Consider the following 15518-nt stretch of genomic DNA (forward strand, 5'->3'; position numbering starts at 1 on the left):
GGCTGCATCATACAGCAAGTAAATTATACCGTGTCTTTCAGACAATCAGTGAATGTAATCAGTGAATTGGTTTCAATTTTAACACTGCAATGAACACTGACTCGATATCTTTAAGATTTGCAAAAAACATCTATGATTAAAACATAAAGTACACATACAATAAATAGCAGTTTGCATGTGTGTGGTATACACAGATGGCTCCTTACATGACAAGCACAATGATGTCAGAGAACAATGTCATTTTTTTTCTCTCTCCATAAAACAGGTCATCGTTACAGACATTTCTTGTTTTACATTCAGTGATTTGGAGAACGGGACTCCACACGAAATTTAACATATAGATCCAAGATGCCTTTCAAGAAGACAAAGCCAAAACCAGTTTTTTTGTTTTTTTTTTCAGTCACTTAACGAACTTTAAATGAGCAGATCGCAGTTTCCCCACGTGGTGTATTTTCCTTAAGAGGATGAGGTATTTGCCACAGGATATGCTTTCATTCATCACCTCTCCTTCAGTCTGATCAGATAAGTGATGTTGCAGCTCAGCAGTGCAAGATCTTAATGAATGCCTTTCTGAACTCAACATTAAAGGTGGTGTATATGATGGGATTTACAGCACTATTCACATAGCCCAGCCAGGTGAAAGCGTTATACATCTCGGCAGGAACCTTGCATTTGGTGCAGTGGGTGTTCAAGATATGTGTGATGAAAAACGGCAGCCAGCATATAATGAATACACCTGAGGAAAGAAAAAAAAAATTAGGCATTAGAATAAGATACAGAGAATGAGGAAATAAAGCCCAAATATGGGTGGCCCTACTGAGGAGTTGGATTCTAAAGTATCAGTACAATTTCTTTTTGTTGCATCACTGTCTGACTTGTTTTTCAAACTCTAACTTTTTTAGGTCCTACTGAAAAAATTGATTGAAATGAAAACAAAAACAAACGTAAAGACAGCCAAATACCTATGATAGAGCAGTGGGAAAAAAAGATATGTACATTGCAAAAAACGCTTTGAACACGCTCCTTTGCATGTTCAAAGATAACATTTGGTTCTAGAAATGCTTAATTTTCCAGTGTCACTTCAACTTTGATGTGCAGAATCACATAAAACGGCTTTTAATTGAGCTTGTATTCACTTTCATGACTTCTTTTAAAATCAAATGAATAATTTAAAAACTAATAATAATAATAAGGGACTAACTTACCAAGGACGATGGCTAACATCTGGGTAGCCTTCTTTTCCTTTTGCTGGGAGATCTTTCTCTTGCTCATGGTTTTCACAGAAGTCTGAGTCTTGCCATTAGGTAAGGCCTGTGTCTGGAAGGCTTTGGCTACGATGGGTGCCGGATCGCCTAAGGTCTCCTTGGCAGGATCGCCGTTCTTTTCTGCTTTCTGGCCCTCCTTGTGGGGTGTGGGGGGTGTCGAGATGGGGCTAGCGCTGGCCTTGTTGGGCATCAATAGCTGATGGCTCGTGGCTGGAGTGTCTCCAAGAGCACCTTGTATCTGCTGCTTCTGCTTCACACTGCTTCCACTGTTATTCAGCTCATCCAGCTCCAGATCTTCTCCCTCATTGACCACATCTTTGATGAATATCTGAATGAAGACAAATTTAGTAAAGGTTCATTCGGATAGGGGGTAGTGAGTATAAAACTTTTCTTTATTTAACTTTGAATTTTAAAATTACATTTATTCTAGCAGATGGGGAAAACTTCAAGGTGACATCTTTCGAAATCTCTGCAGGCAAAAACTTTTTTTTTCCATCAATTAAACTTTTAGGGGAAAGCATAAAAACAAAAGAACAAAAATGTATACACACCACTTTCTTCTTGTTGACAGGAAAACTCCCATTAGTTTTAACAATCATGGTGCACAGCCTCACATCCTCTGGATGAGTGCACTTATCCTGAAATGAAAACAGCTGTGTCAGGCAAGGAGAGAGTACAATGTCAAAGCAACTGACAAAGGGGCCGTCTAAGCATGGAGGAACAGGTCCCGCTTCCTACACGGTCAAATGAGGCTACACTGAGCACGGAAAGGCTGTTTAGCAGCACTCTGATCTGCAGCTTCTATACCCGCTGAAAATCCAATCCATCAATGTGACCATGTAATATATTGTTGTGTGAAATAATTTCACCAACCTTAATTTGATAATTAAGATAAGAAGTGAAAAATTATGCTCCGTTACCCCATAAAGATTATAGCTATCTGTCAATATGCTGCCATATATTGACCAAAACCACAGCACGAAGCCATGCATAAACATGAGTAATGTACTGCACTGGATCGAGAGTGTTTCTTACTTTCTGTACAGACATCAATAAATTGTGCTATGACAGGAAAATCAATACCCAGAAAAGCAAAAGGTCATTTGAGGGCCATCACAATTAGTTTTGCATGTCACATTTTCTTTTTAAATGACACATTTTACAGGGAAATGTGTCATTTAAGATTCAAATTTGTGTCCTGGATTAAACCTGATATTAAATATCTTATTTTCATGTAAGGTGTTAAAAACTAAAACAGCTAAAAAGCCTTTTCTAGCAGAGATAAGGGGTTTCTCAATTCAACCCCTTATCTTAATCCATTGTGTATTCAAAGAAAATCAATCGCAGTCTGTGTTTTTATTTTAATAATGTGTTGCTCTGTAATACAATGTCTGCTTGTAAAACCAACAAGAATAGCTGGACTGAAAAAATGTATTGCAGTTCTCTAAAGAAACAAACAAAATCAAACAGCAAATGATGTCTTTTGTGATGTTTTTTAGTTTAATGTATTACTCTAAAATATTAAGACAGTACAGAAAGATAAAGGAGCTTTGGTAAAATAAATGTGTAAATGAAGCCATAAAAACACGAGCCAGCTATAGCAGCTCACCTTTAGTGAGGTGGCCATATCAGGGTCCGCAGCCTGAGAGACAAGCTGCTTTGGTTTTGTGTTGACGCGTTTTCTGCGCTTCCTCAGGACCACATAAATTTGGACATAAACGAGCAGAGTGATGATGAAGGGTACATAAAAGGACACAATGGAAGAGTACACCACAAAGGCTGGATTGGCGATCACACAGAGAGACTCATCACGAGTAGCTGTGGAGATAAACACAATGTGAATTAAGACTGCGTTTTCTCTTTCTCCCAAGACTTGCTGCTTTTGTGCGTGTGTGTGTGTTTAATCTTGTTTTACTTCCACTTTTAAAAGTCTGTAAAACCAGAATTTGGAACCTTAGATTTGCTTGAACCAATAATTGCTTTTTGATTGCAAGTAGATCCAAAAATGTCACCACTTCTACATTCCCCTCACTCTGAGGTTATTTACACAGCACTCTTTCTACCTCACCTCCACTCACATTAACCGTACTCCCACTTCTCACAGCCCATGTGGACTGCCTTATAGCTGTGGAGCCAAATGCAGAGATCATATCACCCCAGTTTTGGACTCTGCAAGGGTTGTTTGTTAAGTTTAGATTTTAATAATTTACTAGATGAATTGCCCTCATTTTTAAAATTCCCTAAAAACTAGTTTAGAAACTGAGGCGATGCTTCTCTGGGCTTGTATTTCCAGCTTTTTGGACAAACCAAAACCAATAATTATAAAGAAAATTGCAGCATTTCAAGTTAAACCTGTCCAACTGTCACGCTGAAGGCTGTGGCTAGAAGGCTAGAGAAAGTAGTCTATTTAGGGGGAACTTCACCAATTTTATACATAGAATTATCTTTCCACTAACAAGGTTCAAGAAAGATGCAGGAAGCCTTCAGTAGTTGCTATCAGAGAAATGTAGGATCCAGTGTTTTTAAAGCTCAGTTCACACTCTGGGCTAGAAGTCTGGCTATTTGATGCTTCACTTTTCTCCATTTTTAAATGTCTTTTGAAATTTGTAATTCCTTCTTTCATGCTTTCTACAAAATATGCCGACTCGATCTACAGTCAGTGTTTATTTCTCAGGGTTTGAGTCTGAGCTGAACCAGCATTAAATGAAGGACTTCAAAGGGATGAGCAGAGCTTCAAAGTGACAGGCCACTGGAGTTGGTCAACAACAAGGTGGCGCCTCGCAAAAAGCACTTAATCAAAACTGCTTTACTAGTAATCCTCCTTTAAGCCCCTGTTCCTTGGAATAACCAACCTAAAGGCCAAAGGCTCACTAAAAGTAGATACACACGGGTGTGAAGGAGTTCTTTACCGGCACAAATAGCTCCATAGTAAATTTACAGTGCAGTATTGTAGCTGTAACTGGGTGCTAACATAGATGGTCTGCTTAAGTACAATGGCAAACGTCTGTTACCTCTGCTATCACTCTGTCTTGCACCATCACAAAAGCATTTCTGATTCACAGACTGAAGATCATGTGTGTATTGTACTCTCTCTTACCTGTGTTATTTAGGCCAAACAACAGGGGACAGGATATGGCGAAAGACAGTACCCAAACCACAGAGATCATCACCGTGACCCGTCTCCTGGAACTGTAGCGGGTATTGTACAGCATTGGCATTGCAACTGCCGTGTAGCTGTAAGGGGTAAAGGAAACATAGTTGTCATAGTTATAATTGGTGAAAAACATGGCGCATTTTTATGGTTGTACATAGTGAGTAAAGCAGGTTTGAAATATTTATATACACACACATGCTTTTAATAAAATTTCATTTTATTGTATTTTTTTCATTAAGTGATCACACCACCTCTATTTCCAGTTCTCTTTCTCCATCAGTTGAAATTTTTAGCTCAAAGCACAACAGAAAGCATGGAGCCAGAAAAGGGTGAAACAAGAAATGCTGCCTGTCATTTTTAATCAAATCCTTTTCCAAGATGGACTGGCCTGTGGAAACAGGTGCTGTAAGCTGCAGCTCCAATAAAATGAGATACTAGTAGGAAGGCTGTTTTAACCCCAGTCTCTTGCAGGAAAGGCCTTATCATTTAACCCTGATACATTAGTTAACCTTATTAGTGAGCTTGCAGTAATCACTAGGAAATGCCCAGCTTTCTCATTCATTGATTTTCTTTTTGGTTTTGAAGTGTTTTACTCAGAAAGTCAGCTTGGGAAAGCCTTTAAGAGTGCATGACTGAGTGTCTTTGTGACAGAAAATCAGTGGTTACTGACTACCAATCTAATGTTTACGATGATATTGGCAGCGATTTCTTCCAGTAAAAGTTTTTCCTCCTATGAGCAAGAAGCCAACTGCTTGCTCATAGGGGATTTTTGTAACGTTACCTTACAATTTTTTTGGTGGCTGGTGGAAAGCACAGGTTAGGAAGGTGGTTGCAAAGATGCTGAAGTGTAATAAGCATCAGACAGTTCAATAACAGTTGTTAGTATTATTTTTTTTGGCATACATGACATGAATCATTCAAACAATAATAACCATTTTAAGTGTTTTCTCCCCCTATTGTTGAGCTGTTGATGGCGTTCATCAGTGTAGTTAGCACAATTGCTTCAGAACATTGAGCACGGCGATATGACTCACTCAGTGAACATGTAATAATCACCACACCCTTGATTAATAGCTCACTTAGTATTAATCAAGCCCTTTGGCTATTTGTGCCAGTGGCAGCCTCACAGAAACCCACGCAGCCTGCGTACAAAAGACCTGTCATTTCAAGCTTACACACAAAAATAGGACCAGTGTGCATCAGGTCAATAGTCTGAAAGCTTGTGAGACACTATCAAGCTCTAGCAAAATATGTAGCCACTAAATAAGCACCTGCGCTAAGGTAAAGCAGCTCAAACACCTGGAGACATGGGATGCATGTTTTCTTCCAACCTTTTTTTTGTCATGTGCTTCATATTACATTAATAAGATTGTTCTGGGGAGCTGTAGTTTTAGGTAATTGTGCAAACCATTTATGTAAACAGACATTAGTTTTTCTCACAGTAATTGAAGCAACGTGCTGTATATAATCACATTCAAATAACGCTAAATTAATTTATTCTATTGCATATTATGACTCACTGAGAGCATTATTACAGAGAAGTGTTTTCAGCCATAAAACCGCCTGCTTTTTGGCGAGCATAATTGGAGATTGGAGTCCACGCGTACATTTCGTATTACCTCCTACACATAAGCAGTTTTGTCTTAGTCCCATTAGTCTTCTGCTTCTAAAGAGGAAGTGAGTGGTTAAATTGATTGGCCATTGTTGGAGGGCGCCCCAACTCCAATTGCAATTAATCTAGTCATCCTTCTAAAAAGAGTGAATACTTACATTTGCACACAGAAATAGACCCCATAATTTCATCACACCCCAATTTGCTCCACATTAGAGAATAAGAACAAAGTTAGCACAGCAGGAAGCAATCCTTGGATGTATAAATTACTGTGCTGCCTAGAGCTGGAAACACATTTATCTGTGACTGTTATATGAATCTTTGCAAATAAATCGCCATCATGTGAGTGGATCCTTAACTGTGCCAAAGCCAGGTGAAGTGATTCTTGATTCTGTCACAATGATTCACATATTTGGTATTCACAAATATGCAGCAAACAAGCACAGGCCATATCACTGATATCTAAATGTAAATTCAGGTGAGATTCCTCTCTAGTGTGCTTGAAACATTCATTTACATAGAAAAACAACGATATACGATCACATTATTCAGATTAATAAGATTTTCTCCACATACAAGTCATCTGTATTCTAATTCACTCACCTCAGTAAGAGCTGAAAATGTGACCAGGGTGAATATTTATTACTACACTAAAGTGAAAGCCCGTGTGGAGTTATGAGATTATTGTGTTTGTTTACTAGTCAGCAAGACTATGCGATATCTACAAAGTGTAATTATAGGACCATAGGTGGAAAGGCGCAACACTGGCAAAAGAAGAACCCATTTAATTTTGCTGTGGATGCAGATCACTTCTTTAAAATGGAGAAATAAATCAGTGTCACTGGATATGCTCCTTTAGCGTATCTTTAAATTAATCGTGAAAGAATTAAATTAAATTAAATGAAGATAGAAGAGAATAGATGGATGGAAAATGTGGTAAATATATCCTTGATATTCCCATGAACAGCTTTCAAGTGTAAGTTTCAAAACATTACATAAAGTTTAATCACAGCACTATTGTTAAACAGTTTTTTTTAAATCACAGAACAAAATGAGAGAATTTAGTTTTTAAAGAATCCACGTTTATTGACAAGACAAGAAGCAGTGTTCTTGCACTGTTATGTTGAATTAAACAGAGACTATTGATTTTAAGCAGTTCCGATCAATATTTAAACAATGAATCAAACTACTGTGTACGTAATGGGCGTTCAGAAAGACTGTATCTGAGCAGATAGTTAAAAACTGATGCTAGAAAAATATAACACTGAAGTGCTACGTTTAAGCTATTTTGACTTTGTTAAAATAATCTGTATTAATTCTTTATTATACCAATATTTCATGTTGTTATTAAATAATATTGATGCATATGCTGTTTGTAACACATACTATGTAATATGCAATCATTAATCTGAATTATGAGGAAAAGAATGCTTCTGGCTCAGTTTAATATTCAAAACTGAGCCTTTTGTTTTATTTAATACTTTCATCTAAATCTTAATTTTACACCCTTTTTGCATGTGAGAGGCTCTTTGGTATTTTGATCATCTTTACATCTTTACAGGAGGACAATTTATGTGAGTAACATAAAAATTCAAACTTTGTTTTACTACTGACACTTATTTAGGATATATGAGAGAATTATGTAAAATGAATGCTTAATAACCTATACTCATTGAAACTTTCTTGCTTATAGTACATCATTTAGCATTCAGATTTACACAATTATATCACATAGCTTTAATACTGATAGTCAAAGCTTTACAGTGTACTTTTAGATGTTTGTAAGCTACTTTAATTGAGATACTGTAATTAATCTAAAGTGATATTATTCACTGTTATTTTTAAATTGCACTTTTTATTAATGTATCGAATATCTTTAATAATGGCATTATTAAGCTGCTGTGTAAATGTAGTTGCCACCTCTACTAAAGAAACCTTCAAATATGACTCAGGTCTGTGGAACATTTCAGCATCCCTCAGCTCACTCTTTTAGTTTTCCACTAGTGTTATTATTTTTGATGCACTCCTTGCTCTCTGTGGTCTCAGCTGCAGCAAAAACCTTTTTAAGCAAATATGCTCTATAAACCTGACTGTTTGCTACAAGTTTAGTTCTAAACCACAGTCAAAGTCTTCCGCTCTTAGATTATTTTAAGGATTTTTGCAGCTAATTTGGTTGAAAAGCCAGCAAGCTCTGCAGTCTAAATGACTATGTAGATTGTTTTCTTTGTCTGCACTCTCTCGCAGAAAATATGTCGTTTGTAAATTGCATAAAAAACAAATGACTAATGATTCAGGATGACAACTTTAAAGGAAAGACAGAAAACTAATTTGCATTTAATGTATATGTTTTTTTAAATAATAAAATTTACGCAATAAGTATAGTAAAAATTGATTATATATAAAGTTTATCTTTATTCTAGCATTTTGACATTTTAGTGTGTCATTATTATATGTTAATGGAACCACTTAGACCTATTATAACATAGTATACACAAACCTATTTCCCCCCAAAATATGGGTTCCTGAATAGTTTGAATGATGTGGTGAAGAAAATGCCAAATGTTAAAACTGAGTTTTAAAAAATTTCACAAACTTTAGGTCAGGGGCATGTTTAGCATTGTGTTATGTTATGTTAGCATTTAGAAACCTAGTGGTGCCTTTTTCATACTTGGGATTCCAAGAAACACCCTGTGTTGTGAGGCAGGTCTAGACTACAGGGGGACAATTCACACATTACACTGGCCAGACTGCATGCATGGCATTACTGGAACTTGATCACAGGATTTAATATTCATAACCCCAGCTCCAAAATGTAAATACAAACTGATAAACCCATATTCCATTCACAACAGATTATAGAAAAAAAAAAACCATGATTTTAAAACAAAAAAAGGTTAATTTTTATTTGATGGCAGAAGCAGTTCTCTAAAAAGTTGTTACAGGGCCATGTTTACCACAATTTAGAGTCCTCTATTCATTTAACAACAGTCTGTAAATATCTGGGAACTGAGGGGGGCTGCTGCTGGACTTCTTTGTCCTATTTTTTGTTTCATGATGTGCCAAATATTTTCAGTTGGTGAAAGATCTGGTCTGCTGACAGGCTGTTTCAGCACTCGGACTCTTACATAACAAAGCCATGCTGTTGTAATATTAGCGGCATGCTTTTTAACACTGTCCTACAAAAATATGAAAGGCCGTCCCTGAAAAAGTGACGTCTGTTTTGCTCTATATGTTGCACTGATGGTGCCTTTCTACACCTGCAATCAGCCATTTCTACATGCACTAATGCACCCCTATACCATCAGCGATGCAGGCTTAACAACAAGGATGGTCTCTCTCCCGCTCCTGTAGTGTGGATGATGTGGCATTCATATTTTCCAAAAAATATGAGAAATTTCGATTTGTCTGACCACAGAACCGTTTCCCTCTTTGCTTCAGTCCATTTTAAATGAGCTTTGGGTCACAGAAGATGGCAGCATTTATGGATCATGAAACTTATACAACTTCTTCTTATAGACAATATTATCTGGAAGTGTTCTGGAGCCCATGCAGGAATTCTTATGACAGGATGATTCCTGTTTTATTGCACTGCCATCTGAGGATCTTAAGATCACAGGCATCCAGTGTTGATTCTTGGCCTTGTCCATCGCAACTTTTTTGTAAATGGTGTTTGGTGTTTACTCAGCAGTTAACTAAAAATGAACAACTAACCCAAAACACCAGCTGACAAGTCATCACATTGACTTAACCCTTTATAGCATGACCTATGAAATAACTGCCAAGAAATTCAAATTTTCTGAACCATTTATTGAGCTTATTGAACCATCTAACAAATGTGCTTAATAAAATTGATTAAATTACATTTAAATGTCCTTTAATTTGCTACATCTGACATTAAAAAATGCTTAAAAATACATTGTGCAATTTATTTAGGTTTTTCAGGATTTAAAAAATTACACTGATTATGCAGAAATCCCCAAACCACACAAAAAACTATATGTATTAAACATGACACACTAGGCATTAAGATGTTTATTTCAAACAATATTTATTTGAGAAATTGGGTTCAGCAAATATTTATTTATTTTTATTTATTTTTTTCTTAAAGACTTAATTAATTAAAACTCTTTTTTTTTAAATTTGGTGTATATTTATATTACAAAATGTATTTATTTTTACATATTCAATTAAGAATTAATTACTTAAGATGAAATCCTTTTCAGTGATTTGCTCATTTTTGTACCTGGTAGTTAAACCTTTGCTAAAGTTCATCTATTTTTAAAATTTTTAACCCTGGCATATGTCTATGAAAAGTTTGCCTCTGACAGTGTGCAGGCACCCACAAATATGCTATTAGATTTCACTCTCCACAGCACCTGTCTTACAGGTGGTCCTTGGATAATGCACTCATTTTAGTTCCAAAATTACATCAATATGCCATATTGATGTGCATACATATTTCTGTCCTGAACATCTGGTGGCTGGTAATCAGGATTGCAGATAAACAGAAACTGAATGTGTTGTTATGGTGTATTCCTGGCTTAAAAATCTCATTTTGTTTGTTAATAGCTGTGTGTGCTTTGATGGTCATGCAGTTAAAAGACACCAGTTTTCTGTTTCATATTATTCAGCAGGTAAAGATTTTCATCGGAAATCCATGCTGGAATCATAACAGGCTAAACAATCTGCGAGGTGGCAAACTCACCGATCAATGCTGATGGCACAGAGATTGAGGATGCTGGCTGTACACATCATCACATCCAGAGTGACAAAGATGTCACAGTGGATCTTGCTAAAGCGCCACTCTCCCACCACCTAGGAGAGGAAAACATCCACAAATGACAGTTAACTGCCAGAGTCAACAGAAAAAAGTCAATATGCTAGCAATGGAAGCTTCTTGGCAGAAATAATGTGTTTGTGTTCAGCAATAAAAAGCAAACCTGACACTAAAGCCTTCTTGCATAATTTCCCATATCATTTCAAACTTGGCAACACAAAGAGAGAAGCAAAGGGACAAAACTGAGACATAAGAGGAAAGAATGGATGACTGAATTATGAATGAGTAAGTATTAAAAAAGCATCCGTTCTATCACATGAAGAGATTTCTTGCTGTCATAAACATTTTGCAAGAGCTCCAAATCCAAATAATATGTCAGTTTCTTTTTTATGAAGAATTTTACAAGTGACTAGTTGAAATTTGACAGATTATCTTATCTCTCCACTTACAGTGGTAAGAAGTAAAAGCTTCAAAAACATATAGACATCCTCCTTAGACAAGACAAGTATTCTTTACCATGTATCCTACTCTTTAGCTCGAGGAAGCGTTTGATCAAAGACGAGATCGAAACCTGTTTGAATTCATGCCACCGTTGCTCTCAGCTGTATGATCTAAGCTCATGATGAAACCAACATCAGTGATGTTGTGACAGGTCTGAAGCCGCCCAGCTTGACTGACACTGAAGCCTGCCTGTTTCCTCCCACAGCTCTATCAAGGGTAAGGGAGATGTATTTGTTCAGGGGCAACTCCTGCCTGGCTGATTAATCTTTGTCCTGTGGATGTGTCTTCATAAAACTAAGCTCCCATCATTAAAAAGCTGTAACTTTTTGCTGGTGTCTACAAGGTCGTTATAGCCAGTTTTCTGTTGCCCTGAAAACTGATTTCACCTCTCCTCTCTTCTCTTTTCCACAATTTTCCAACTTTTAACTCTTGACGTTTCTCTTCACTGTGGCTAAGCACCACTATGATAGTATGCTTTCATTTTGACTGTTTCTCTCTTTGCTATCATCCTTTTGCTCCTTGCACTTGACTTTTATTTTTCAGTCAAAGCTACTCCAACACACCCGTACAAGTTCCCGTCCTGCTAGAGCTGCGAACAAATTTTAGTGTTAAAATTTAAAAGGCCCACAAGAGCTGAAAGCCATTTCATGTCCTTGTGGCTGCAACAGAGGTCTGTTCAGTCTATGTAGCAAAACACCTTTTGTGGATATTAAACAGCTTTTTACAAGACAGTCATAATAAATGCATGTGTGCCAAAACTGGCGTGACCCCCTGTCAGGAAACATCGATCTGTCCTTCTCAGTTATCCCACCGTTTGCATTTTTCTGTTAAAGTGAAGATGACTTTAATCTTTTGAAGTTAAATTATGACACATCATCATTTTATGCTGTGAAATATTTATATAGATTTTTGTCATTATAAGTGCTTCAGTTGAAAACGTTGCGTTATGAGGTCTTTACTTTCGTGCGATTTATTCAAATCTGTTCATTTTGAGTCATTTGTGCCAAATTTGAAGATATTACCTCAGCATGTTCAGAAATATTTCATTCATGAGAATGGGAATGGGATGATTAACCCAATGGCATTATGCTTCTGGCAACAAATGAAAAATGTAGGCAGTAAAAGGATAGAAATTATGACAAGTTTACTAATGTTGTCCATCAGCAACACACAACAGTGCTATTATATTATTGAATTTTAATGATGGGTTTATTTGTTTCTCCTTAAATCCTGCACTTCACTTCATTATTGAAATTAATTGACTGCATCTTTGTTTGCAAATTAGTAGATTGTTTGAAGAACTTTCCATTCCCATAATGGGTTTTCTTGTAATACTGCAGTGTCATTTTTATTTGCCAAGCTCATTTTTTTTGTGAATTATCATCTATAATTCATATTATGCATATCACTTATGCATATGCATATCACTTAGAGGGTATTGGCATTTGATTTCAATCTACAATGCTGGGAAAAAGTAGAAATAAGGATGTTATATGAGATACATCATTTACTAGTCTGGCAAATGAATTCTCATTTGTCAACTGGAGAAAGGATTAACTGATTTGGATTTAAATGAGTCATTCCTTTGACAGTCAAAATAATGTGCTGTTTTATTAATTCTTATCTTTTATTAATGTTTTATAACTAAAAAGAAGGAAAATGTATTATTTTAAAAATGCTATTTTTGCTCAGCAGTGTGGAGCATCAGTATCTGTGTTTTACTGACAGAAGTGCTACATGTCTTTGAACATCAATGTAATGCTTTTCTTCCCACCTTTACTACAATTAACAATTTTTGTGCATGTTTTGACTTGTGGTGTCTACCCTGCAAAGCAGCTTGATTCTTATTGTAAGATTCATAAGATCAGGTTTTGAGCTACAAGACTTCTGGAATAATGTCCTTTGTTCAGGAAAGAGCAAAGTGGAGATATCTGGCTATAAATCTGGCTTTAATACACACCACCACATTTGGTGTAAACACAGCATAAACACATCAGCGCAAACACCTCATACCAGGTGTCAAGCACAGTGATGGACAGTGATTTGGGCTTGTTTTGCAGTTACAGGATCCAGGGACTTTGCAGTCATTGAGTTGACTATGAACATCTCTGTATATCAAAGCATTGTAGCGCCAAATCTAAGTCTTATCAGTCAGAGAGTTAAAGCGTTGCCAAAATATTGTCATGCAACAGGACAATGATTCCAAGCACAGCGGTGAGTCTACAATAGAATTAGTAAAAAAGGATGTTACAATGGCCGAGTCAAAGTCCAGAACTCAACCCGACTGAAACCTGTGCATAATAAAAGAATTCCTGCAAACTTAATTGAACTGAAACAACACTGTAAATAAGAGAGAGCTGAAATTCCTCCTGCATTGAGTGACAGACTGAGACTGAGACCAAAGTCATACAGAAAATTTGATTACTGCAAATTATTGCTGCTACAAGCTACAGAGTCATGGAGCGTACTTAGTTTTTCACAACATGCTTCTGCATTTTGGCTTAGTTTTTAGATAAAAAAAAATAATGAAACAGTCTAATATGTTATGTGTTGTAATTCATCTAGGTTTGTGTTCAACTCATTTGAATTCTATAAGAACTTGACAATTGTTTATCATGTCCTGATATGTAAAACAAGACTTCCTTTTATCATGACTGTATTCAGGTATGCTTGAAGTAGTACAAAGAAACTCAGTGAGTACCACAAAAACATCCCCCACACCATTACACCAGCAGCAGCAGTAGCAGCCTGAACTCCTGATATGATGTTGTTTACACCAAATTCTGATCCTACCAAAAATAAAAAAAAGGCAATATTTTTCCAACTTTGATGAATGGTAATAATTTTAGCCTTGTTTTTTTGTTCTTATATGACAAGAGTGGCACCTGGTGTGCTCTTCTGCTTCTGTAGCCCATCTGCGGTTCAATGTGTTATTCATTCAGAGATGCTCTTCTGCATACTGTGGTTGTAATGAGTGTCTGTTTGAGACACCATTGCCTTAAGCTGGGAGCAGGCTGGCAATTCTCCTCTGACCTCTGGTATTAAGCAGATTTTTAAATATAGAACTGACTTTGTCTTTTAGGATCTTTGCAAATCCTACACATGGTCAAGTGGAAAAATCCCAGTATTTTAAGTTTCTGATATACTTAGACTTTTAACCACAAACATGCCACATTCAAATCATTTAAATTGCTTTCTTTCCCATTCTGATGCTCAGTTTGACATAAAGCAGGTTGTATTGACCATGTCTACTTCCCTGAATGCATTGAGTTGCTCCCATGTGATGGCTGATTAGATTATTTCCAATTACAAGCAGCTGAACTTCTGTACCTTAAAAAGTGGCTGATGAATGTGATACATTAAAGTAAATCAGAAAATTTCCAAAAAGATTCTCATGCCCATCCAAATAATTGAATTCAGGTGTTTGGATCACTTTAATGATCACTGGTGTATTACATCAAGCACCTAGGCATGCAGACAGCGTCTACAAACATTTTCGAATGAATGTTTCGCCCATAGCAGCTCAGTAAATTCCAACATAGTAATGTGATAGGATGTGCAACAAGTCCAGTTTAGAAATTTCATCACAACTAAATATAAGTCAACTCTTATTGGTATTATGACAACAACAACAGCAACTCAGCCATGAAGTGGTAGGCTCATCAGAACAGCTGTATCCACATTATGAAATGCGATGCAGCGTCTGATGCAGTTGGGTTAAAACTGGACTCTAGAGGAATGGAGACATGTTATCTTGAGCGATGAATCATGCTTCCCCGTCTGGCAATCTGATGGAGAAGTCTGGGTTTGGAAGTTGTCAGGAGAATGGTACCTATCTCACGGCATTGTGCCAAGTAAAAGTTTGTTGGTGTTCATCCTTAGTTCTAGTGAAAGGAACACTTTAATCTTCAGCATACCAAGACATTTTGCACATGTTCCTAACTTTGTGGAATTAGTTTGGGGGTGGCCCCTTGATTTTCCAACATGACTGCGCACCAGTGCACAAAGAAAGGAAGGGACCATAAAGACATGGATGAGCGAGTTTGGTGTGGAAGAACTTGACTGGCCTACACAGTCCTGACCTCAACCTGATATAACACCTTTGGGATTAATTAGAGCAGACACTGTGAGCAAGGCCTTCTCGTCCAACAACAGTCTGACCTCACAAATATGCTTCTAGAAGAATAGTAAAAAATTCCTTGTGGAAAG

At 36.8% G+C, this 15518-nt stretch overlaps 1 protein-coding gene across 1 annotated transcript in view; it reads right to left on the reverse strand.

Annotated features, from left to right (window-relative positions):
* Positions 1-387: 387 nt before the first annotated feature.
* The window catches only part of drd2a (dopamine receptor D2a), a 48698-nt gene continuing 33567 nt past the window's right edge, over positions 388-15518 (reverse strand). The window contains exons 3-8 of the mRNA XM_040009190.1: positions 10737-10846; positions 4363-4499; positions 2875-3083; positions 1817-1903; positions 1206-1593; positions 388-736 (exon numbers count right to left, since the gene is read on the reverse strand). Of these exons, the coding sequence (XP_039865124.1) occupies positions 540-736; positions 1206-1593; positions 1817-1903; positions 2875-3083; positions 4363-4499; positions 10737-10846 (1128 nt within the window). The 3' untranslated portion in view covers positions 388-539. The remainder of the gene's footprint in view (positions 737-1205; positions 1594-1816; positions 1904-2874; positions 3084-4362; positions 4500-10736; positions 10847-15518) is intronic.

This window comes from Simochromis diagramma, unplaced genomic scaffold (genome assembly GCF_900408965.1).
Source record: "Simochromis diagramma unplaced genomic scaffold, fSimDia1.1 OVJJ01000344.1, whole genome shotgun sequence".
Lineage (NCBI taxonomy): Eukaryota > Metazoa > Chordata > Actinopteri > Cichliformes > Cichlidae > Simochromis > Simochromis diagramma.